Source organism: Aulonocara stuartgranti (assembly GCF_965226115.1).
Source record: "Aulonocara stuartgranti genome assembly, chromosome: 23".
NCBI lineage: Eukaryota > Metazoa > Chordata > Actinopteri > Cichliformes > Cichlidae > Aulonocara > Aulonocara stuartgranti.
In genome coordinates this window covers 25,479,055-25,504,376 of record NC_138958.1, presented here as the reverse complement: position 1 = coordinate 25,504,376, position 25,322 = coordinate 25,479,055, and the positions used below count along the sequence as shown (strand labels likewise).

Below are 25,322 nucleotides of genomic sequence, written 5' to 3'. Positions count from 1 at the left end.
CGGGCCTTCATGCTGTGAGGCGATGGTGCTAACCGCTGCACCACCAAAAGATATTTTCTTTCAAAATCGCCACATCTCCTTCTTTCTTCATGATTCCTGCCACCTTGACAAGATTCTCAGTTCCAGACATGCTGAAGCATCTCCACAGCATAATACTCCCACCACTGCTGTTGCTTCACTACACTTTCTTCAAACATTAGCAACTCCTTAACACTGTGACAACTTTGTTTTTATACCCTGTGTAAATCAGAAGAAAATCCCCAGGTCAGGTCAGTTTTTCAAGGGGGCTAATAACACTGAGCCTAGTAATATATTATTTTTTGTTTTGTTTTGTTTTTCTGAAACATTTCAGTTTCACTTCTGTGTCGCTATGTCAAAAATACCCTGCTCACTTGGACCGCAGCTTGTAACCCACTTTAGAATATAGTCACAGGGACAGAAATGAGGCAGCACCACTCGGCTCATTTCCATATAATTTAATTTCAAAAATAAATCTTTTTAATATCTCTTTTCCCATAATAATAACTTCATAAACATTATTAGATTTTCTGTAAACAAATAATATCATAAATACATTCTATTATTCATTCTAAAATCTCTGTATTAAAGCAGGAAAGTACAAGTGTTGGAGAAAAAAAAACAACATTTTGTCCTTTTACAAAGAGCACAGCCCTCCACCCCAACCCAGGCTCCACTATGAAACAAAATCCTTTAAAATTACACCTTAAATCTCACACTAATCTGCCCAGATTTCATAGTGTAGTACGAGTAGCTCATTTGAAAACTGGAAACATCCATTAATTAACAAAAAAGGAGTTTTTCAGGGTTAGAGGTTTGGTTTGGGGTCAGGTGAAAACAGATACAATTTCCGTAATCAGGGAGTTTCGAGGTTTACACCAGATTAAGGACAAATTATGGGATAAATTAAGAGATTATCTGAAATTACAGGAGGCTCAAACCCCTTTAAAACGTTAATAAAACCAAATAACTTTTCTATTTCTAAAACTATGTTTAATGGTTACAAGTCTTTTTAATATATGTCTGTATTTTAACAGTATCTTAAAGGAAACCCTTAAAATACATCACTTTTTTCCCCTCATGGGATTTGTTGTGTTGTTTAAAAATCACATTAAAATTCCCATAATCCAGAAAATATCAACAGTTTACCATAAACAGCTTTCAAAGTAGAAACCTCTAAAATTATAATCATTTTCAACCTATAAGTATCTTGACCCACCAACATATAACCAACCAATTTAAGGGAGACTCATGTCAACCTTACCATCGTCTTAATTTTATAATTAATGGATTTTTCAATTTACGTGTTTTTAGAGTTAAATAAGGATGTTTTAAGGGATTATTGCTTCATAGTGTTTTACAAATATAAATGTCAAACAAAAAAAACATTTGTTTGTGCAGTTTTTTAAATCTGAATGTTCATTTGGTCTCATCTGTGTCACTTCGAGTTTTTTTATTCTTCCCATCAGGCCTCAGCAGGAAGCCAAATGTCTCCCATCGCCGCAGGAAGTTCATTAGGGTCTTATTTGGCTCTTACTTTGCAGTTCAGCTTCCTCACCTGTTGTCCTGAGCCACTCCCAGCGGGTGGAGGCGTCCTGAGTCCAACAACTTCCTCCCCAGCCAGTGTAAAAGCTGCGAGTACCAGTGGATCCCATCACTGTGGCCCCCAGTGGTCCGAGTCCAGCTGTGGATCAGCCTGAGTGGGGCAAAGGCCCAGTGAGCAAGGGAGTGCTGGTCCACCACTGCGTAGCAGGACACCACCACCCCGTCCACCACCACCGTCCCCTGCTGGGTCAGCGGCGCAAACACCCCTTTCATCTCCTTTACTGTCACCCGGCTGATCCGAGACAGACGCCCCTCCCTGTGCTTCTGTCCCGCTTTACCCTCTGACACCAGCACACACTGTCCCGGCTGGGCATTGCTGGCGTACACAGTCCTGAGGGCATTGCGGGCTGGCACCATCCCTTCTGAGCAGTTCTCTTTGGATACAAATATCAGGTGGGCGGCAGTGAGTGAGAGCTGAGCTCCAGCTTCAGTCTGCAGGGTGTAAAAGAGTTTCCGGGTCTTGGGGTCCCGATCGAGGAAAGTCAGGACCTCACTGAACACAAGCTCACCGCTACCGTCACTGCCTGACGAGACGAGGACTCGCTCACCGGGTCGCAGATTGCTGACGGGCTTCTGACTTCCACTTTCCAATATGACCAAGGCCTCACCAGGGAAACAACCTCCAGACTTAGCCGCCACTGAGTGGTCTGAAGACAGAGACAGAGATAAAAGATAGCCATCAGGTTTGGACAGTGTTTAAAATGTATTCCACTACAGATTACAGAATACATGCCCCAAAATGTATGTAGTACTGTATTCCATTACGTTACTCAATGAGAGTAACGTATTCTGAATACTTTGGATTACCTAATATATTATCATGCTTTTTATAACTACATGAATGTACTATTGCTGTGTGATTCATTACTATTACTGAAGGTTACTCGCCATACCAACACTAACTAGATTTTTAAATCGTAATATAAATGAGTAACAGTAGGTTGGACATTAGGTAAGGCTGCACTTTTTGCAGCAATCTCGTATAGAAAACTATTCTGCGGCTATATAAAACAGGTCCGCGGCTCCGAACGGTAATAAAGGGACCTCTGGCTAATACGTCGGGTTCCGTGTGGGGCTCGTAATTTTTTATTTTTTTTTAATTATACATTTGAAAGAAAATGTGAAAGCTTCTGATATTTTGAAAGAAAGTGAAGATATTTTGTTAATCTGCATTATCAAGATAAAAATCTTTATTTACAACAAGTTTTTAAAATGCTTTTCCATAATTTCAAATTTTATTGTAAAAAAACAACAACAAAAAAAGCATATTTTCTTTTGTGTGAGGGATTATATTTCATCACAAACAATATTTTAATTAAAAAAAACCAACATCTTATAAACAATGTTTTTATTTATTTTTTTTACATTATTTATCACACTCACAATCCCATAGTTTGACACAATTTTTAGACTACAGATGCCAATAAATGTTTGAGATTTTCTGTTAATAAAATATTTGCAAAAAACATCACAATTCGAACCTTATCTCATAGTAATGACTTGTGTCTTAATATGTTATGTTATTTTTCAGCTGGTGGCTCCATAGTTGGTGTTTAACACATTTGCTTGGCAAATGAAAGGCAGCTGGTTAAAATCAGAGACACAAATACCTTCAGGATTTGTTATACATTTGAATAAACAGCACAAAATTGGCTTTTAGAAGTAACACTTTTAATCTAACGTCTTATAGTTTTGAGTAAAAATTTATTTAATTTCTAACACTTCGGATCCGTCTCATAGTTTAGACCCATGAGGTCATTGTTTTTGTCTTTCCTTGAAACCCCCCCCCAAAAACAACTAATAACCCAAATTGTTAAGCTACTTAGATACAATTTATTTTTACAATTTGGATTTATAAATTCATAACTATAACTGTTTGTTTTTGTTTTTTTATTACATTTCTAACTCCCAATCGTGTTGCATGTGCAGTTTTTGGGGGGGGGGGGGGGGGGGGGGGGGCAGTAATAGACTTCCATACTAAAGTTCTTGATAACATAATAAATCTCTCCACCTCCCTTTAGCCAAATATTGACTCTTTCCTTTCAATCGCTGCACATAAAAGAACAATAACCAGCCTGTCAAACACAACCTCCTTCATAAAGGTGCATGTTGGGTCGTACATGTGTCCCCAGCCCAGATTGTGTTCGTGGCAATGAGTTCAGGCACTTGAAAGTAACCCCTGAGGGCTCAAGTCTATCTGGGGATAAATATTTGGAGAAGGTAGGAAAGCCAAGGCCAAGTGATAAGATAAGTCACCTGAAGGAGGAAGGAGCAGAGCAAGAAAACCAGCCAGTCATATCCTGACTTTTGAAATAAAGAAACAACCATTTCTTAGACTAAACTGGTAACATACTTTTGAAAAAGCAAGTAAAATTAATTTGTAGCTTATTAGTAACCCAAAACATTTGAAATAAATAAGACAAAATGTTGACTTGACAGCTTATATTTGTGGATCAGTATGTAAGTTTAATTCAGTATTTATTTAATACATTATTTTTTACATTTTTTTCATAACCTCTGAATTTTTTTAACCACTTCTGTCCTAATTATGACTTTAAAATTACACATTTTGATTCTAGTAATTTCAAAACATGAACCTTGTACTCGTTCATGTTTTCCAGACTAAAAACATCACACATGTTGCTCTATCTTGTCTTGCTCTTTATTCAAGATTAAATTCTGTAATATAGAAAAATGCCATGACATGAAATCCAAAATAATACGTCTGCTTTAAGATTTTAAATAAACTTGATGAGCAATTTTGAACGTTAACATGGGATAATGATGTAAATTGTGAGCTGAAAGTAAAAACAGTAGTGTTAGGGAAGAGAAGGGTAAATAATTAAGTATAATTTGTGGTGAAAGTTTTGGCTAAATATGGAATCAGTGTAGCTAAACGTTAAAACAAACTATACCTTTTCTAGTTTCAGTAATCTCATGATATATCTATTCTGAATTTTCTATCATTTGTTGAGCGTACCTTATACTGAGAGCAATAAAAGAACAAAAAAGTCCACGTCTTTCACCCAAAATATTACCTTCCTAACTGCTTCATGACATGAGCACAGTGGGAACAGCTCAAGTATGAGGTGAAATGTGCATCAGTAGGAGTTAAAATGCTCCATCAATCCCTCCGTTTCCTCCTTTTCTCACGTCCACCCCCAATTTTTCAGTCCAGTCTTTCATCTATAGCGGTCCAGCACTTTGCTGCCCTCTAGTGGTTGTTTCCTCTTGTTGCTGCCCCGCTTTTAATTGCATTTAAAGGGATTTGGGGGGCAGGGGTGTTTGTTGTCAAAGAGTTCATCTTCCCAGTTTCTTTTCTTTGTCATATTTTGAAGAATTTTGAAGAAAATTAGGAGAAAAAAGAAGAAGAAGAAATCAAAAACATGAAAAAAAATACCAACTTGATTGGTTGCCCTTCTGATCAAGTCAAGTTCTGGGCCCTCGCAACCCGATCTGGGAGGGAAGGAGAGAGGAGCAGGAGAAAGAGGAAGGGAAAAGAGAGGTAAGGTTGGAAAAGGGAGAAAGAAAAGGAAAATCTCAGTTACCACTCAGTGTAAAATGTGTCACTGGGGGTTTAAAGTGGATGCATTTTAATAAGAGGGTGCAACTCTCAGCACATCTGTGTTACTTTTAACTGTAACTTTTCATAACAGACACCCTGAGAACAGTGGCTATGTGGAGAAGTTTGAACCATGATGAGAACGTGCAGTCTCTTCTTTATACATCCTGATGGAGTCAAGTATTACGAGTTGCATTTCCAGCAAAAATACCTAAAAGTTTTCAAGAAAGTTTGGCATGCGAAATAAAAAGTTCAGGTAGGTTAATTAGCTGCTTTTCTTCACGGTTTCTTGGTGCAGTGAAGTAAAGCACTGCAAGGTCTCAGTAGTCCATCTATCAGATATTTGTGGACAGCATTTAACATTACAGCTCAGTAATAAATGATGAATAGTCTGTCAGGCATTTTATGGTCTCCACTTCTTTCATGCAAAAGTCCATAAAGCTGTGTTCGCACCTACTGAATGTGAACAAATGTCAGCAAACACACAAGCTGTCCCCGTTCAGTTTAAGTCAAAATATGCTTGTGAGCTAACGTTACATTAGGGGAATATTAATGTGGTGCTGGAGAGAGAGAGGATAGGAGCAAAAGATGAGAGATACTTTTTAAAAGCTAAGTAAGTTACATTTAATTTAAATGTAAAGTTTATATGTATGGTCTTGATTCATTTTAATGTTTTTCGCCCAATGAGACACTCAAATCTGCATGTGATGTGTCTTTGAAGTCACCTTTTCGGTGAAAAGATACTGTTTAATACCCGTGAGACTTTTTTTCATAGATTCAACTGAAGAAATAAGAACAAACTATGTATTTAACTATGTATTTTTGTGACAGGCTGCTTGCAACAAAGTGTCGTAAGATACAATATAAAATTGATTCTTTGCTACGTTTTTTGGTAAGTGTAGACACAACACGGGTTCATCCATTGAATTAGGAAACTTTTTTTTGCTTCAACAATTCATAACTCAGTGTTAAGTAGCTTTGCAACAAAAACATTTATCATAAAGTCTCCAGTTCAAGAAATGGAATGAAGATGAGTAAAAAAGCAGACAATTGTGCATAGAAGAACTTTGAAAGACCTTTAGGAAGTCAGGTTTCCGAACTAAGATTTCTGATTGCAAAATATTATCCTTTGACTTTTTTAGGTAAGTTATAGTTTTTTGCAGTTTTTCTAAGTCTGCTAGGGTCCACTTGTGTCCTTACATTTTTTTAATACTTTTGTAATATTACTTATGATTACAAATTTTGTGACAAGGCAGACTCGTCTATGGAGAATGCAATGTTCCAATGCGCCAACTATGCACACGCCCTTCGTGTATGTTGAGTTTCCAGTTCTCTGTGTCCACAGTTTCCAAAACGCAGCATACAGACGCCTGTTTTTTCCCCCCAAACTTTGCCATCTGTGAATTAAGACTGACATTTTGTTTGCAGGTGGTTTAATCAAAAAAGTTCATCCCACAAAAATAGAAACCTGCTTTAAATTTGCCCATTAACCTCTTCAAGGTCACCTCCTTGTGCACCTCTGGACCACTGCAAATCATTTTGATCATGTTTTGTTTGTAGATAAGATGAAGCAATTATGAATTTTAGTCTTCTTAATTCTTTTCCCCATAAAGACAACATCTGACGACCTCCCATGAACCCTCAAGTCTTGACACTTCAAAATATATCAGTACAGACCTGGTTTGACGACCATTAGAATATGTTTCCCAGGGTTTTTTTTCCAAGGAGATCTCTGCCTAAGCTACAGAGGCAGACGTCCTGCATAATTCCTGTTCTGGAAGCAGGCCTAAAATATAGCATAAACCACTCAGTTCAGAAAATAGAAACTAGCTTTACCCCCAGCAGGTATCCAAGCGGTAAAGAGTTAGGTAACCAGGTGTGTGCGGCTGTATTAAGTTCAGATGAGGTGGCTGCTGTGTGAGTAGAGGCAGAAAGCCACAGACAACTCGAAGATGAGTTTTTTGAGGAAGCCTAAGGTGAGTGGTTGTTGTGAGATAAACTGAAGACACAGAATGTAAGAGATAGTGCCTACTTTAGATGCAATAAAACAGTTAGTGGGCAAAGACAGAAGAGTGAAAGTAAAGCAAAGCAGATGCACATATGAGAAATCAGTTTTCAAGAAATCTAGAGTCCATTTTCTTTAAAAAAAAAAAAATCTATCTTGACAAAACAATTCCTAGTATTTGCATTTTTACATTTCTGCTCACACAAAGACTGAAAAAAAGAGAAGGATAACACCTCGCTTGGCTTTCATGAAGCATTTGTAGGCTTTAGAAGATTTGCCCCCAAGCGTGAAAGAGTTCAGTTTCAAGCTACAAAATCATTCAGGGGAAGACGATGGTTTTGTTGACTTTCTGAACAATATTTAACCAAAACCACAAACCTTTTCTAACCTTCACCAAGCACTTTGAGTTAATCGTGTCTGTGGCATCACTAGTTGCCATGACTGGAGGCTGAAAAACAAAACCTTCAAACCTTGCAGTGAACTCAACACGGTTCCTTTCTGTGAGGTCTAAAATTAAAAAAAAAATGTGGCTCACTGTGAAATGTCTTAAAAAGATTTAACGTCATTAGGAAATAAAAATGATCCTGTTTTCTTTGAGTATTTAAACATTTAGATTTCTTTAGTTTATATTTGATTAAAGCATAAAAGACTTCACCGCGCTTCAGAAGTCACTTCCGATTATATGAATCCTTGCATTTGGACATTTTTGTGCTGCCAGAGCTAATCCAAATAGAGCAGTTTAGGCTTTATTAACAAAACTGCAGTAAAATTACATGCAATTTACCTAGAGGGTGCCTGAAATCTCAGTACATGAATAAATGGCTGAAATAATTACCTGCTTCTAGGTCCCAGGGTGTCAAACTCGATCTGGTCCCAAGTGGATACGACTGCAAAAGTCACTGCCTCTCAATTGTTTATCTTATATCTCTGTAAGCATGTCTTTTCTTGTAAGTGAGAAGTTACAAGAAAAGTACTGGCAGCTTGTTGTAATTAATGTAATTAACAGAACATTTTAATGACTTACTGCAGACAACTAAAAATAAAAAAACAGGAACTTTTCTGTTACGCGACAACTAGCAATAAAAAAATTGAACGTTTTTGTTATTTAATAGAAAACTTACTACAAAAAATAACTTTTCTGTTAACTAATGGACTTCTAAAAATAAAAAAAACATAACTTTTTTGGTATTTAATTGAATACTAACAATAAAAATAAAAAAAGACTTCAACTCCTGTTTTTTTTAATGTTTCTATGGTTAGTCCAGTGCTTCTTTGCTTTAGTGTCTAACAGGGTGTGGGTGATGTTAGTTTGGTCAGTAATAAGAGTAAAACTGACACAATACACAGCTAACAGTTAAAAATTGATGCTCTTCTCATTAACAATTTTCACATTTTCCAAAGTCATCCAGGGGTTGAGATTGGACCTTTTGGTGAGCCTGTTCTGGCCCCCAGGCCTCATGTTTGACACCCCTGTTGTAGACACATATTAATATTATCCATGTTTCTGGAACACCTTGCTTCTTACTTCCTGTGATTTGGCGCACTCGCTCACCTGACTTGACACTGCAGTGGATGTGATATTTGGACTCGTAGTAGACCCAGTCGAATCCAGCCTCCACTGCCAGCCGTGCCAGCATGGCGTACTTGTTCCTGTCCCGGTCCGACGTGGTGATGTCCACCGCCCGGCCCTCATAGTGCAGAGACTCCTCCGAGTGGTGGCCGTCCTCATCCCAGCCCTCGGTGACCCGTAGCCGGACCCCAGGCCACAGGTTCATCACCGAGATGGCCAGAGAGTTCAGCCTGTCTTTGCAGCGCTGCAACAGAGGAGGCACACAGGACGTGTCTGGATCAATATATTTGCATTTTTTATGTGAATATGTTTGTTCACTGGGGACTGAAGCCTCATCCTCTGCTGCTGCGCAGCTTTAAAACCAACCAGGAAAACACAGACTCTTTACAAAGACCCCTTCTCTCGTGGACTTCACCAAACCCCCTTTGCCTCACCCCTCTCCCCCTTGTCTGTGGCTCCAGCCTGCTGTCCCAGCTCAGCCCGGTGTTTGCTCTCTGTGGTGAGCTAACGGAGGAGGGAGGCTATGACGGATGGAGGGGGGGACTGTGAGGTTACAGGGTGGCTGGGTGGGGGTGACATGTGGTGGCGGCTACAAGAACAAGAGGTCCTCAGCGTCCCTCTAAACCTGGAGTCTGGTCAGGGTGAGCAAACAGGAGGTGAGAGGGCCTATTGAAGGACCCCTCCCCTCCCTTCCCATTGCTCCGGCATACACAAATCTCACCTTCCAGTCTGCCCCGTTCATCTAATCCACACCCGAGCTGCATTGTCAGGGCAGCAGTCACGGCGTCTTGGATAACCTCTCAGACAGGCACTAGTCCTGGTCTCACTGTGAGTAAATGTAACTAACAGCAGTCAAAGACTTAAAGATGGACAACAATTAAGGAATTTTAGATATTCCTCCCCCCATTTCATTTTTTTTAAACCCCTAATTTTTGAACATTTTTAGTCACATTAACCTCCTAACACCCGAACTCTTTCATGGCATGCTTTTTTAATTACTCTTTGCTATTTGTGCTGATTGGCACCTGATGAATGTTAAAACAAAGAATTACCAGGTTTTTTCTTTTTTGTTTCAGAGAAAAATGAGATCCAGTTATAAGGACATTTGTTTTAAATTTCAATAGAACAGTGGAAGTATAATGTCCTCTTAAGTGCAAATCAGACCCTTGTAGAGCAAAATTTTGTATTTTGATCTAGACAACCCAAAATGTGATGACCACATATGTGGATGCCAGGTCCCAGGAGGTTAAATTATAGAAAATTAAAAACACAACTATAAGAGGCTGATAATTAAAGATCCTAATTTAAGGATGAATATTTTTGGTTATTAACGCGTAAACCAATTCCAGATGTCACCAGAGGCCAATTCATAGACGGGTTTCAGCTGTGACACTTACTGGCCTGAAGAGGATTTGGGTTGTTTTTTTTTATGAAGCTTAAGCAGCAGAAATAAACATGTTTAGTCTGAAGAGTTGGTGCGTTTGGATATGTGCAGAGGTCTTTTGGTAAAAAGAGCTTTTTCCTGTGTAAATGCTGTGAAAAGGGAGATTTTGAAAAACTTCCAGGGTGAAAACTTTCAGAAATTTATGCTTTTACACGTGGAGTGAAAGGTGCATGCCTTTATCTTCTTTCTGATGTCAGACTGTGAGCCATGTTACTGTTTGTGGACTTTTGATGGCCTAATACTTCTATTCAGTAAGGGTTACATCACCACCTGTTTTGGCGTACTACTGACATTGCTCGATGTCACTTTGTTACATTTCTGCGTGGGTATTGTTTTTTCAAAACAATCATAGAAAAATCTTTGTTAAAAAAATACATGTGGACAGCTTTAGTTTCCCTCTTCATGACAAATGTAGAGAAGGAGATCTATCAATCTATTGATCAAACTCACCAGTTTAGATTGCATTAAGGCTTAAAGTTTGCATTATTAGTGGACTGTGCAAACAGACCGTCCAAGAAGTCGGTACGCTCTGTCCATGTGATGCAGCGTGTTAACTTAGTTTGATAACCTAGTAAGTCACCTTTTTTTACCCAAACATTATCATCTGGTTGCATAAAAGCAAGAACAACAGAGTCCAAAATGCAAACATTGAATCGTCAAACTACATGACACTGTGGTCATTGTGTCCATCCTTTATATACAATCTCCTCTTTGTGAAAACTAAAACTAGCTCTGAAAAAACACTTTAGTTTTTATTTATATTTAAGTTAACCAGACTTTTGGGGGAAAAATTTAAATTAACTGATATGATTTTGTGAACTTGGCAAACAAACTAAAATAAAACTTAAAAAGTACAGAGAAAATATACTTAGTTTTACCATTTCTTTGATAAAGATTTTATTTAAAAATTACTGATGAGGGAAGGTTAGACGTGTTTATTGGGACTCTAGATGTCTACAAGACTCTGAGTCAACAGCTTTCAAAGGTTCTGTTTTATTGTAATAACTGTACTTATTTTCCTGATTCTTGCCTTTAGTATAGGTCCAGCTTATAATGATTATTTGAAAGACTCCAACTAAAAACTAAAATGGAACAAAAAAAATCTATTCAGGAAGCTAAACTGAAGCTAAATTGAGTCAAAATGAAATGAAGACAAAGAGTAATTAGAAAATAAAAAACTAATATTGCTGATCAATAAGTGGAAATTTTAGGTCAGGCTTGGCCAACTCCAGGCCTCATTGGTTTTGATGGGTTTTTTTTGTTTGTTTTGTTTTAAAAAGACACTTGGGGATGAATCTTTTGTTATTCATTGAACTTACTTAAAACTTTTTTTTTTTTTTCAAAAATTACTCATATTGAGTAATGCGTATTTTCTTTTTAATTAACCCCCCCCCCCCACACACACACACAGAGGATAAAAGTTCTGGATACATTTTCTCCAAGGAGGAAACATTTCCTCAGTAGCCAGTACAAAGGCTCGTGGGCATGTTTAACTTCAAATCTCTAATTTAGTCGTGGTTGTGGGATTTATTTCAGATACGCTCTGTTTAGTTTTAATGTGGTTTCTAGTGTTTGCGAAGCCAAGAGCAGCGTAGAGGGTTATCTATCACAAACTTGTAGTGATTAATGACTCCCCGTCGGTGATTATGTTGAGTTTGTCATTTAAATGTTAATAAAACCAGATTTAACGATATAAAGGATACAGTAGCTTCTGAATCTGAAGACTGCCTTAAATCTGCAGTCTTTCTAATGACCACCAGGGGGTGATTCCCTTTGTTGAAGAAAGAAAAAGAAAAAAAAAAGAAAGAAAGAAGAAGACTTGATTGTATAGAAGTCTATGGGAAGAGGACCACCAGCTCTCCTGCTCTGTGTGACCTCACTAAACTCTTTCATGATGAGTTTATGGGCTCGGTCATTAGATTTAGTTCTCAATCAATACACCATGAAGCTCATTTTTAAAGTTCATAAATTGTGGTTTATATTGAAAGTCAGAAAGAAATCCAAAATTGACTGATAACCTGTCAATCAGGAGTCATTCATCAGTGGTTTGGCCGATTATTTCCTCCACTATTGGATTTTAAAGCAATCTTGAAGGACGATGCCTTGAATAACAACATTTTCACCAATTTTAATACAAATAAATACAAGTTGTTGACCAAACTGGAGATTTTTAAGCAAAATTTGCCAACAAAACAACACATTTTTATTCTATTAAAGTAATTTCATAATAATTTCATTCCCAGTGCACTGCACATGCATGAAATCTGATGGAAAATCTGCCCTCCAAGATTACACTCACTCCCATCAAATGAAAGGTTAAACAGTCAAACTTTTTTCATCTGCTCTGGTTTTGAATGGAAGGAGATTTTGTTGGTTTTAAGTGGCAGAAATCTTATTAAATGAACTCTGTGTGGCTGGAGGCAGTCTTGTCATTCCGCAGCTGCCACTGAAAGCGTCTCTCAGTGATGCAGCCTTTCATGAATCTCGGCTCATTAAGGCTCCAAACTGGGATTAAACCCCATAAATGTCTTTTTTCCCCATGTTGGCTGTGATAAGAATAGCTCGTGGCTCGGTGGCCACAGATGCCTTTTCACAGCGTTCACTGTGGATTTTTAAAAAAACGTCTTGTGTTTTCTCTCTGCGGTCAGAGCAAGGAGCTGAACTTCATAAATCAGACGATAGATTTTGTTGGTTTTCCTTTCAAGGTGTACAGATCGACGGGGGGTTTCTGTAGGAGCGGTTTTAGCACCAAACCGCTGGCTGCACAAACACTGGGCGCACAGACCGACAACATGCGCTTATGCACAACTCTGCGCTGCAAAAAGTGTCCCTCTGAGTCTGAGAAGGTTCTGTTTAGTCTTGTGGGTCCTGTTTTAGCTGGATGAAAGAGATAAAAAAAAAAAAAAAAACTACTGAAGAAAACGTTCTAAAATGCAAGTGAATGTTTCCAAAAATCAACTTTTTAAAGAACAGTCTCGCTTTTTGTGTATCAGTTTTTACGCATCAAAGCTCCAAATAATCCGCAAAAATCTGCGCAGATTTATCGTGTATGTTGGTAAAACGTTGTTGCACTTTTGCTTAGCTTAACACATGACCTTTAAAATGACATTAAACGATATAAATGCAGTTTTAAAGTGCCACTTTTTGCAGTGCGGCTTCGACCCCTGAACAGTCGCGTCTGTATGCAGCAGCTCAGGAGCGCCCAGGAAAAAGGGAATAAAATCTAAAGAGGCAGGGGGAAAATCCGTATAATTAAGGCTTCAGCACAAGTGAAGTGGGCTATTTTTGCACAGGAGCACTGCGAAAACAAACAAAAAAGTAACGCGGAATAGTAAAAGACAAACAGGAGGCTGTCTCCTGCGGCTTAGGGCTCATAAATTGTGTGCAGGTCTGCGCCGGTGACGAGCAGCGGCTCCGAGTGCGTGCTGCAAAAAATGTCCAGCTTGGAGAAGACCTGTCCCCTTTATGAGCCTTAAATTCATTAATCAAGCTCACACCAAGGAGGCTTTGAGCTTTAGAGCAATTTTCTGGCAAAGTGACACGAGTAAGAAAAAAAAACCTCAGCTGGGTCAAGGCAAATATCAACAATATCGATACCAATGATGGTAGTACAATAGGGTCCATTCTTTGTTTCTACCCTCTACATTCAGCAAGCAGCTTACTGATGTTAAATTGTAATTTTCTATAGAGATTTAAAAATATAACTCAAGCTTCAACATTTTAAAATTCACAAAAAGCTAAAAGGTGTGTTTTTGTTGCATTAACTAATTATTGTTGAAAGTAAAATCAATAATTAGTTAACACAACAAATCACGAAAAGTGATTTCATGGTTATTAAATTCGCTAATCAATGACAAATTCCCATACATCATGACACACTGCTCTCACCTATAGGGTGCCGTTATAGGTTAAAGCTATCGGTATTGGTATCGGCAATACTGGCCCTGTATTAACTTGGTATGGTTCATTCCAGAATTCGCTCGAGTGTCCTGATTTTGTAGATAACCGTTATAAATCGGGTTCAGTTAAGAACTCGTTCGCTCATGCAGGTGTTGCACATGTCTGTTCAGCCTCTACTTCTTGCAGCGTGTACAGCGAGGTGACAGCTCCAGCCCGGAGTGCGCGCTTTCATTCCCCACGTGGGTCTGTGGACACAAACGCTCAGGGAGGAAGCCCGCGGTCACAAGACCCAGATATAAATACTTTATTCCTGGGGAAATAGGGAGTCAAATAAATTCCACGCGAAGCCACATCAGTGACGGTGTCGTAAAGATTTCTGACAGTCCAAAAAGGAGACTGTTAACTCGACCAGTGAGGCTAAAAACGAAAACTGTAAACATGAGCACACGCTTGACCCCGGGCTCTAACCAAATACGACTTTTGGCTGTTTCTCCACCAAAAAAACATGATGTAGAAACAGAGGACATAGTGTTTTAATTAAGAGCGACCGCTCGCCGTACATTTTTAGAAGGGGTTGCCCACTTTTTTACGCATGAGCTGCCCACAGTGAACCTCTGATTCCAACCTCTACTGTTCAGCCTTCGCAGGACTTTTAGACTCTATTCAGCTAATCCGTGCTTCGCCCCCCAAGAAATGTCTGAGTTAAACTTGTAGCTTTATTTATTTAAAAAAAAAAGGACGATAAAGTTTAATAGAGCTGCTGCTGTGATTTAAATCAGTGCCAACTTGGAGAAAATCTGTTTTAAAGCGCATCTTTTTCATTTAAAATCATTAGGGGATGAATGTGATAAAATTATTTTGTTGGCAAAGACCGTTTTTCTTTGAGTCTTTCTTTGAAGGGCTTTGAGTCAACAAGATAACAGCGTCCACGCGTTTAAAGACGGGGCAAAGTGCACAGACCTCCTGCGCACAAATGCCTGCTTCTCTCTGAGCCGGACTGTAGTCGGGCTTAAAGGCACTACAGCAGCTGGGAGGGTTACCTGCGTCATCAGGCGGTCTGCACCTGTGTTCTCCTCATCCTTGAAGATGATGTCGGGGTTGTAGTTGGGGGTGAGCTCCTTGAAGCGCTCGGAGTTCCGGGTAATTTTCCCTTCGTATCTCCCGCTGGCTCCCAGCGTCTTCTCGCCCACGTTGGGGGTGAACTGCTTGTAGGCGAGAGGGACCAGCTTCCGCGGCGGCCGCCTCTTGCCATTGCCTCTGCCCGGTCCGCACCCCTCGCTGACCGGTGACAGGAGGAACGCGCACCCGGCGAGGCACGTCACCAGCGTCGAGAGCAGCATTCCGCCTGGCGGCCGGTGTGTCACCCCCCTCCCACCTACTGCGGGAGGCCAATATGTCTCCGCTGTATTTCTGTTGGAGTGTCCCCTCCTTCCACGCGTGGGTTCCCCTTTGTAATCTTAGAGCGGAGACAACAGAGCAGGACTCATCCCAGAGTCCCCAGAAGTCGCCATTCCCGGCGCGTAAAAGTGGCCAGTGCGCCGCTGGAGCCCAGCTGGAGAGAAGTGAACCTGTTCTCTGCGCCGCTGCTCACGCACTGCGTGTCCCGAGTGCACGCGGAGTGCAGGGGCATAAATAGGAGAGGTGAGTTTATCTTGGCAAGCAGGTTCAAAGCTGTGCCTCTGCGTTGAAACTGTGAGAAACGGGCTCGGAGACAGACGCGGAGGCGCGCGGCGCGTAGGCTGTTGGACACGGCGGTCACGGGGTGTCCCCGCAGCGGTTTCTGTCTCTCGGTTTTCCTCTCAATGCGTCGCTGTGGCGCGCGGCGGCTGGCAGAAATGCTGGCAGGAAGCAAGCCTGCTACAGTGCACACGAGGTGCCGCGGGAGGAGGAGAAGGAGACCGCGCCCTTCTGGACCTGCCCTCTACTCAGTCCTCTCCTCCCATCGCGGCCGCCTTCATCCGTTTATTGTCGGCTCGGGCCTGCGCCGAGGACACGCAAACACAGAGCCACGAGACCCGCGAGGGCCGGTGTCCTTTGGACCCGCGTTCCCAAGGTGAGACGCATGAGGGCGAGCGCAGGTGCGCGCATGACCCCTCCTTCCTCAGTGCAGGTAGCAGCTCTGCTGTGGGCAACGAAGCTGTGAGCACATCAAGCGAGAGCAGGGGGACCTCGACGACACAGAGACCTCGACTTACACAAAAACACACTAAAAGCGAACACGTGACGATAGTTCAGGCTTTAAAGGACTAAAATCGTATAATTCTGCCTCATTAATAAAGGCCCTGAATTCTGAGATCACCTCAAGGTGATAGACGCTTAAATTTGGGTTTGATTACCTTGAGTGACTGCCTTCGTCCATGTTTCAGGCTTTTCTTTTATAAGTGGCTTGCTGAGAGGGGAAAAAGTCAGAAATCATAGAAACTAAACATAAAACAAACCTAAAGGTGACAAATGTTTACATAAATGAGTGCAAAAGCTCAACAGTGACAAGCTGACGCCATTAAGTGCAGTTTTACCTGCCTTATCACCAAAGAACATGATCTACTTTGGTACAGTGCTCCAAAAGGTGCTTCTTTCTTGATTCTGACTCATTTCTTTGTTAAATGCCTTGTTGGAGCTTTCAGAAGCTACAGTATAACCAGCAACACAGTTCAAAGAGTTGGGCTGAATAGCATCTTTTGTGAATCTTTGCTGAGGAGAAAGGTTCTCTTAAATTCAGAGATTACACACATCACAGATGGTTTCACTGGTACCGAATGTAGCTAACTGGAGACACTGGAACAAAATTAACCCTGACATGCTTACCGGCTGCTTTGTTGTCGGGGTTACAGAGACTACATTCAGGGAGATCACTTGAGGATAACTGAGCGGCTTATTGGACAGATCCGGTTTCACAAACCACCCAACACCGTTTCAGAGCCCATTGAGCCCTCTGCTGATGTCACACCCTCCATCACCAGGGGTCAAACTGAAGTCTGAGGCCTGCTGAGGGGTCCCAAGATAAACCAGAAAACAGGAGACCTTTCCAACAACCCTCCACCAGATCAGGAAACTCATGGAAACTGTCATCTGATGCAACATGTATTGACCAAAAATTTAATTTTAGCAACTATCGAAGAAACTTAAGGATTTCAATCCCTTGTGCTGACTGTTTTTAAAGTATCATGAAAATTAGGCCCAAGAAAAAGCAGCAGCTATGATTTTTACACAGATGACTGTTTTTTGGTTTGTTTTTGCAGATCGTCATCTCGGGCTCTGGCTGGATTCTTCCTTAACTAATCCTGGACTTTGATGTACCCCCCATCCACCCTGCAGAGAGACTTTGAGGGTTAAACAATTTCCTTCAAACTTTTCTCCAGAAGACCATCTAGAGACAAAGTTACTGTTCTTGATCTTCAATTACTATATACAAGATAAAGAAAAGCGGATTTTAGAAAATGCTGGAATCAAACATTTGTAAGCTTTGTTTAATAAATGGTGGTTGAAATGCTTTATGGAAACAGAATAGAATATCTCACCATAAATGAGTCAATGCCCATAGGCTCCCATTTAAAATGTCCAACTTTACAAAACAAACATCTACAGCATATTGCAAAAAATAGTTTTGCTCTTTTTGAATGGTAGAGCTTGACGGATCGATCGTATCGATACAAATGCTGGTATTGGTATCAGATCGATACTAGAATGATAGAGGATAGAAACAAAGTATCAATATGTAGACCACTGAATTGTGTTAAATACATTTTTTTTAAATTAAAAAAAACATACCCTGTGAAACATGTCTTAACCTTTTTGTGTTCACGGTCTATTATACTTACAGCCTACAGCACATTTAAACAACAGAAGTTGACACAAAGTGCTTTAGAAACAGACACATTTACATTCCAGGTCTCTAATAAATCCAGTTTCAAAGTACACGAAAAGCTAAAAACTATATTTTTCTGTATTGAATATTTATTAATGTGTTCAGAATCTGCAAATTAATGATGAGTCTTCTCATAAGTCATGACAGACTGCTCTCCTTTATGGGTTAAAAATATTTGCTATCAGCAATACTGACCCTGTACTTACTTGGTTTTGGATCAATACCAAAATTTGCTCTACTGCAGTGATTTTGTAGATAACAGCCTTTAAATTGGGTTCATTTGAATTAAGAACTGAAATGACCGGTATTGGTATTAGCAATATTGGCCCTGCATTTACTTGATATCTGATTGATAGGAACATTTGCAGTATCAAATAACACTACTGGATAGTTTCTCGAAATATCTATTCAATTTCCTCTTCAAAACGTGATCACTTCTGCCTCAAGAAAACTAACAATGCAGCAACCAAAATGCTAACACTGACGCTTCCAAACTGAGTCCAAATACCATTTGGGTGATGCCATAGTGGCTACATCCATCTTCTATATACAGTTTGTGGATCAAAAACAGTTTTTCTGCCATGTTAAACTTAGAGAAGCTTATAGAGCATTAATTCTATTTCCTGGTTGTATTAATTTAATAAACCCTCATTTACATTCAGAAACATCTGTCTGTGTTGTCTGTCGTGAAAGAGTCATGAAAGAGGGACAATTCTGATTGGCTGGTATCCAAAGTTACTCTCAGGTATCTCTGATCAACAAATCTGAACACACAGGTGATCAAAGAGACAAAATCATGATGTGATATGATTGATTTTTGCAAATAAACAACCGAAATGGAATTACACAATCCTCATGTTTCACCACCTTCTTTCTTTTGACCATAAAAGCAGCATTTGTCACTTAAATAAATAACAATAATCTGCTCTTTCAGTGGAGAAAACTGCAATTTTTTTTTTTAACAAATGTCTCTCACACAGAAACTCTTTGGAGCCATGCAAGCAAACACTGACTTCTCAAACTAAAACTTCAATAGCATTCCCGACATGCTGCAACACCTTGAGTCAACATCTCACTGAGCCCTGAAAAAGGAGAGCGGCTCCTCTATCGACCGCTGTCTGCTCATTGTGCTCCGACTGTCTGGGTCACGGAGAAAGCAACTACTTAAGATTGGCGGAAAAATAGAAGCCTGAAGTTTTAGTGAAAAGTTGTTGAAGCTTTTATTTTATAACATTAAAAACTTAATATTCCTTCGAAAGCTGTTTTTGAGTTTAATCTCTTATTATGTTCAATTTTTTAAAAAATTCTGTGGTTTACATAACAAATAACAAACATAAACACCCATTAAAAATACATGTATACCTTTAATTGGCAATATGACTTCTTTAAAAACATTTCACACCTAGTTAAAGATACATGAAGGTTAATAGTTTATTAAAACCTAAAAAGAACAAGAAATTACCTACCTACCAGCTGTCAGTCATCAGTACAATCATCAAAAAGAAAACCTGATCCCACAGTGGTTTTTCTATTTCTATTTTTAACAAAAATGGTAAAAATAGAAAAAAGTATTTATTTAATGACACTTTTAGTCTAAAATCTAAACATTTTTAAAAGTAGGTTTGTAAAAATGTCCTCAAGAGTGTAAAAATTCAATAAGAAGTGTTTTTAAAGGACGGCACTTTTTCTAAATTCGTAATTGTGTGTGCGTCCTACTGCTCGAGATCATCTGAACAGGCCCACTTTCTTCTTCTTCGGTTTGGAGGCCGGTCGCTCTGCAGCGGTGGATGTGACAGGAAGAGACTGAGGAAGACAAAAAACACAAAAGGAGGAATGTTTTTCATAGTCTATTTCCAATTTCCTGTTTTTAAAATCACTCAATCTCTTCTTTTTTCTTCCCCAAGGAAGCATTTAAGCAGGAGACGCATTTCACAGTTTATCTGCTGACTTGTAATTTGAATATTGTAGATCCCAGCTGATGAATTTGGATTTAAAATCTCTTTTAATCTCCAGCTTTGTTGCATTTGTTCCCCTACAAATAACCCTAATTGGTCAAATCTTAAAAAAAAAAAAAAAAAAAAAAAAAAAAGTCTTCTGTTGTACCTGCTGCATTTTGGGTCTGTTGACCATCTTGGCTCCACGTGTTTCCGGCTCCCCGTTGTTGGTCTGTTTTTCATTCCCATCAGCCGATTCACTGCTGACAGATCCGCCGGCTGAAGGACGAGGATGAAGATGTTTATTAAACTAAATAATGACTCAGAGAAGCACCAACATGTCAAATCTGCCATCAGTAAATCAGGATTAAACTTGCTGCTACTACAACCGATCAGCAATTTCTAGAGATTTCAAAAAAGAAAATAGAAAACAAAAAAAAGACCTGCTGCAGGAGTGGACACTAACACCTGCTAGTGTCCACTCGTGGCTGTATGCCCACAGACTCCTATCTTCGAATGTCCAACTCTTTATAGCAGATATAAACATGTCTACAGCCTGATGCAAAGAATTTCATAGTCTCTAAAGATAGTTTAACCCTTGATATTAGATGGATCTCATACCTCACACATTTGGATTTTGCTGAGGCTAAAACTTAGCATCGTTTCCTCTTTGATTGACAGCAGCTGGTTTGCTGCCTAAAGGCTTCATCACAGCTAACTGGAGTCACTAAACTGGACCACTGGAGTGTGTTTGTACTGCTGATGCTTAAACTGATTGTTTTCATTCCAAAGTTACAGTGCTGTGCAAAAGTCTTGATCCACTCCTCATTTCTTTATATTTTGCTTCCAAGCAGCCAGGCTTGCAATTTGTAATTTTTAAAAGTGCTTTTGACCAGTCGCTCTGCCGGCAAAGGTTTTCTTAAGACACTGGCCCCCTTTTCACCAATTTTCAGTTGAGTCCTTATAGCTGATGATTTTCAGAGGAATGATTTTGTATCTTAAGCTATTTAACACTATGACCTATGAATCATCTTAAGCAACTAAAGTGCACTAAACAGACAACTCAGTGAAGAAACCATTTTAAATTGCATCCTCAGACACTTTGTTACTAGCAGCCTGTGACAAAAACACATCATTTGCTCCCATTTTCATGATGTATCAACTCATCAACACAGATCAGCTGATTGGGAGAAAAAACACAAAAAACAAAAAATGATTTGAAGGGATTTTATTCTTCTTTTTTTTTTCCACTAAAGTTGAAAATGCAAAACCACTGGATAACTTATGGGTGGCTATGTCCATCTTTTATATACAGTTTGTTGTTTTTACACAGGAGAGTTTTTAAAAACAAATGCAGCTGGTTGTTATGACCTGAGCTGACTCCCATATACAGGGGTTTAACTTCTGTACCTGGCATATGTATTTATTACATTGAATAACCTTTATCTCCAATATCTATTAGAAACCATGTCTCACTGCTTCACATTGTTATAAACTAACTTCTGTTCAAACTGAAGGCTGTGACAGATGTTTTAGCACATAATAGGAAACTGAAAATGTAAACTGGTGTTCTGATTTATTTTGCTTCTGTATTTATGAACATTTATTTATATGAACAGTTGTTAGTTGCCCTGTCCTTTACGTTTGCATGTTGTAAACTTCCCCTTTCATTCTTGCCGCCATCTTTCTGTTACAAATCACCCCTGACACGCTTTTAAGTATCTGGTTGACCCCAGATACTTAAGCTCATCTACCTTCACTGTAACACCTGTCTGCCTCTCATTCACACACATATCTTGCTTCTACCAACTTTTATTCATTTTCTCTCCAGTGCATACCTCCACCTATCCAGGCTCTCCTTCATTTGCTCCTTACTGTCATTACAGATCACGGTGTCATCTGCAAACATCATAGTCCATGCAGACTCCTGCCTGACCTCATCTATCAGCTTGTCCATCACTACTGCAAACAGAAGGGGCTCAGAGTCGATCCTTGATCTAAACCCACACCCACCTTCAACCCATCAGTCACTCCTATCACACGGCTTTCCACTCTCTTACAGTCCTCTCTACCACTTCTGATCTCCTCATGCAGTAGGGCAGTTCTTCTCTTGGATTCAACACATTTATTTACTTTTTAGATTTTTGTAATGGATATCAGCCTCAATATGCAAACTGTCATCTGCAAAGTGTGCAGATGTATGCATTCAAAATCAAAAATATACAACCAAAACTATCACAATGCAATTTCTTTGATGAAGATAAAGAGGAAATATTAAATGCTCACATAAACCTGACTAAATCTTTAAATTTGACCATTAAACTTCAGCGCAGTTGTGAAGCTGTAATGTTCACCTGAAGCGTTTAAGACGAGTTCTGGCTCCTTGTTGGCGTGTTCGACCTCCTCAGCAGAGTGCTGCTCCGACAGTTTGCGCTTTCGTGCACTTCCGTGAGTGACGATGGCGGCGTATAGCTCCTGAAGATCGCCATCGAAGCCCAGAGCTTCCTGTTGTTCAGAACAGAGCAGAGGAAGAGCCTGATGGAGAGAAACAGAACAAGGCAAAACCTGCGTGAAAAACTGGCAAAGATTCAAAGCACTTAAAAGTTTCATATGTCTTATTATTTCTCCAGTGTTGTCAGAGGTAAAAATTGTTCAAGCTCCAGATTTTCCTAAATGTGTTATAAACCCTTGAACCTTTCAACAAGGCTTTATGCAAACTCTGAAAGGTGTGATAACGGATATATTAAAACAGGAATTAACCTCCATGCATGAAAAAAAGAAAACAAAAAGATGCTGCTCTTTTAGATGCAATGTAGTTTTAAAAAGTGCAATATGCACTCAGAGATTAAAAAAAAAAGGAGGCAGCCATCTACTGTTACTGGTTACGTGGAAAAGGAAAAAGAAGCACAAAGAGGGAGCAAGAACAAAACAAACTATAGAAAAAAAAAAGACTAGGGCCATAACTGATGGAAGATTTACCAAAATGGGATGTTTGAACCTTAAAAACTCCCATGTAAGAATCCTGGACAAGCCCCCAAATTTGTCATAATGCAACTCATGAGCCATGACAAATAACAGGAGAGAGAGACAAAGTGTACCAATTATTAACCAAGAGAAGCAAAATTAAAAACACTAGGACTAAACCAACACTATGGTGGATAGATCGAGAGACCTAAATGCTCCAGATGCTCCCAGTTACACTGATTAAAAGATGGCTAAATGTGACACAGGATCATCACAGTACAAAGGGTGTCTGTTACATAGTACAGCGCCCTGGCATTCCCTCCCATTCTACTCACTCAAATTCATTCAAACTTACTCTAACCACAAATAAGCCAGCAGTCTGAGAGTGAAGTGCTCTGTTGGGGTGATATAGTACTAGTAAGTCTTTAACATACTAAGATGGGACCTGATGATTCAGTGCTTCGAGCTTTAAATTAAATTCTGAATGTAGCAGAAAGTCAGTGAGGACAAACCACTGTTTGAGAAATATACTCTGTCTAGCTATCCTATTTATCTCTGAGAATATTTTTAGCAGAAGCTGCTTTCACATGTCAAGTTAAGGTCGGATATCATCTGGGCCATTCTAACAAATGGATATGTTTTCTTTTAAACCATTCCATTGTTGCCCTGGCTTTATGTTTAGGGTCGTTGTCCTGCTGGAAGGTGAACCTCCGCCCCAGTCTCAAGTCTTTTGCAGACTCCAAGAGGTTTTCTTCCAAGATTGCCCTGTATTTGGCTCCATCCATCTTCCCATCAACTCTGACCAGCTTCCCTGTCCCCGCTGAAGAGAAGCACCCTCAGAGCATGATGCTGCCACCACCATATATGACAGTGGGGATGGTGTGTTCAGAGTGATGTGCAGTGTTAGTTTTCTGCCACACATAGCGTTTTGCATTTTGGCCAAAAAGTTCCATTTTGGTCTCATCTGACCAGAGCACCTTCTTTTTAATGTTTGCTGTGTCGCCCACATGGCTTGTGGCAAACTGCAAACGGGACTTCTTATGGTTTTCTGTTAACAATGGCTTTCTTCTTGCCACTCTTCCATAAAGGCCAACTTTGTGCAGTGCACGACTAATAGTTGTCCTATGGACAGATTCCCCCACCTGAGCTGTAGATCTCTGCAGCTCGTCCAGAGTCACCATGGGCCTCTTGGCTGCATTTCTGATCAGCGCTCTCCTTGTTCGGCCTGTGAGTTTAGGTGGACGGCCTTGTCTTGGTAGGTTTACAGTTGTGCCATACTCCTTCCATTTCTAAATGATCGCTTGAACAGTGCTCCGTGGGATGTTCAAGGCTTGGGAAATCTTTTTGTAGCATAAGCCTGCTTTAAATATCTTAATAACTTTATCCCTGACCTGTCTGGTGTGTTCTTTGGACTTCATGGTGTTGTTGCTCCCAATATTCTCTTAGACAACCTCTGAGGCCGTCACAGAGCAGCTGTATTTGTACTGACATTAGATTACACACAGGTGCACTCTATTTAGTCATTGGCACTAATCATCAGCAAGCACTCCAGCGGGTGATGAAAGAAGCTGGCAGAATTATTGGAACAAGTCTGCCAGAGATCAGTAATATCTTCCCCACTCGCTGTCTGAGGAGGGTGCACAGTATCCTGCGGGACCAACATCACCCTGCGCGCCACCTTTTCCATCTGCTGCCCTCAGGGAGAAGGTACAGGTCTATACAGGCCAGAACATCCAGACTGGCCAACAGCCTGTATCCACAGGCTGTGAGGCTCCTGAACTCTCTGCCCCCCTCTCACGGTCAATAACCATATCCAACTTCTTAATAGCAATGAACTGGTCTGCATTGGTGCATCATATCTTTATTCTCTTCCCCCTCCTGCCCCCCCCCCCTCTTTCTTAAATAGATAACTATCATATCTGATATCATATCTCACAGTACAATAATATTGAATGGGTTGCATTGTTGTATTTTGTCATGTTTCTCAGGTCTTTGTCTGAATTTCTACGAACATTATTGCTAAGGATTGTCTTATTGCATTGGAGTCACACTGGGTTAAATATGTACACTTGGGTTTTAAGGGGTATTTATTATTTTCTTCTTTTTTTTTGGGTTGTATGGAAGCCCCAAACGCAATTTCATTGTTCTTGACAATGACAATAAATAAATAAATACTAAATACTAAATACTAATACTAATCAGGCAATGTCTATGGGCAACTGACTGCACTCAGACCAAAAGGGGCTGAATAATTACGCACACCCCACTTTGCAGTTATTTATTTGAAAAAAAATGTTTGGAATCATGTATGATTTTCGTTCCACTTCTCAAGTGTACACCACTTTGTGTTGGTCTTTCACATGGAATTCCAATAAAATTGATTCATGTTTGTGGCTGTAATGTGACAAAATGTGGGAAAGTTCAAGGGGGCCGAATACTTTTGCAAGCCACTGTA

At 39.9% G+C, this 25,322-nt stretch overlaps 2 protein-coding genes across 3 annotated transcripts in view; both read right to left on the bottom strand.

Annotated features, from left to right (window-relative positions):
- Positions 1–516: 516 nt before the first annotated feature.
- On the bottom strand, positions 517–16,514 carry LOC309701053 (indian hedgehog B protein-like). The gene is made up of 3 exons (XM_082525029.1): positions 15,145–16,514; positions 8,743–9,004; positions 517–2,270 (listed from the first exon to the last, which is right to left on the bottom strand). The coding sequence occupies exons 1-3, from the start codon at positions 15,442–15,444 to the stop codon at positions 1,573–1,575; spliced, it is 1,260 nt and encodes a 419-aa protein (XP_082381155.1). The 5' UTR covers positions 15,445–16,514; the 3' UTR covers positions 517–1,572.
- A 2,799-nt stretch (positions 16,515–19,313) lies between these two features.
- The window catches only part of nhej1 (nonhomologous end-joining factor 1), a 30,096-nt gene continuing 24,087 nt past the window's right edge, over positions 19,314–25,322 (bottom strand). For both annotated transcript variants that reach the window (XM_082525030.1, XM_082525031.1), the window contains exons 7-9: positions 22,258–22,438; positions 20,073–20,182; positions 19,314–19,772 (exon numbers count right to left, since the gene is read on the bottom strand). In XM_082525030.1, the coding sequence (XP_082381156.1) occupies positions 19,695–19,772; positions 20,073–20,182; positions 22,258–22,438 (369 nt within the window). In that variant the 3' untranslated portion in view covers positions 19,314–19,694. The remainder of the gene's footprint in view (positions 19,773–20,072; positions 20,183–22,257; positions 22,439–25,322) is intronic.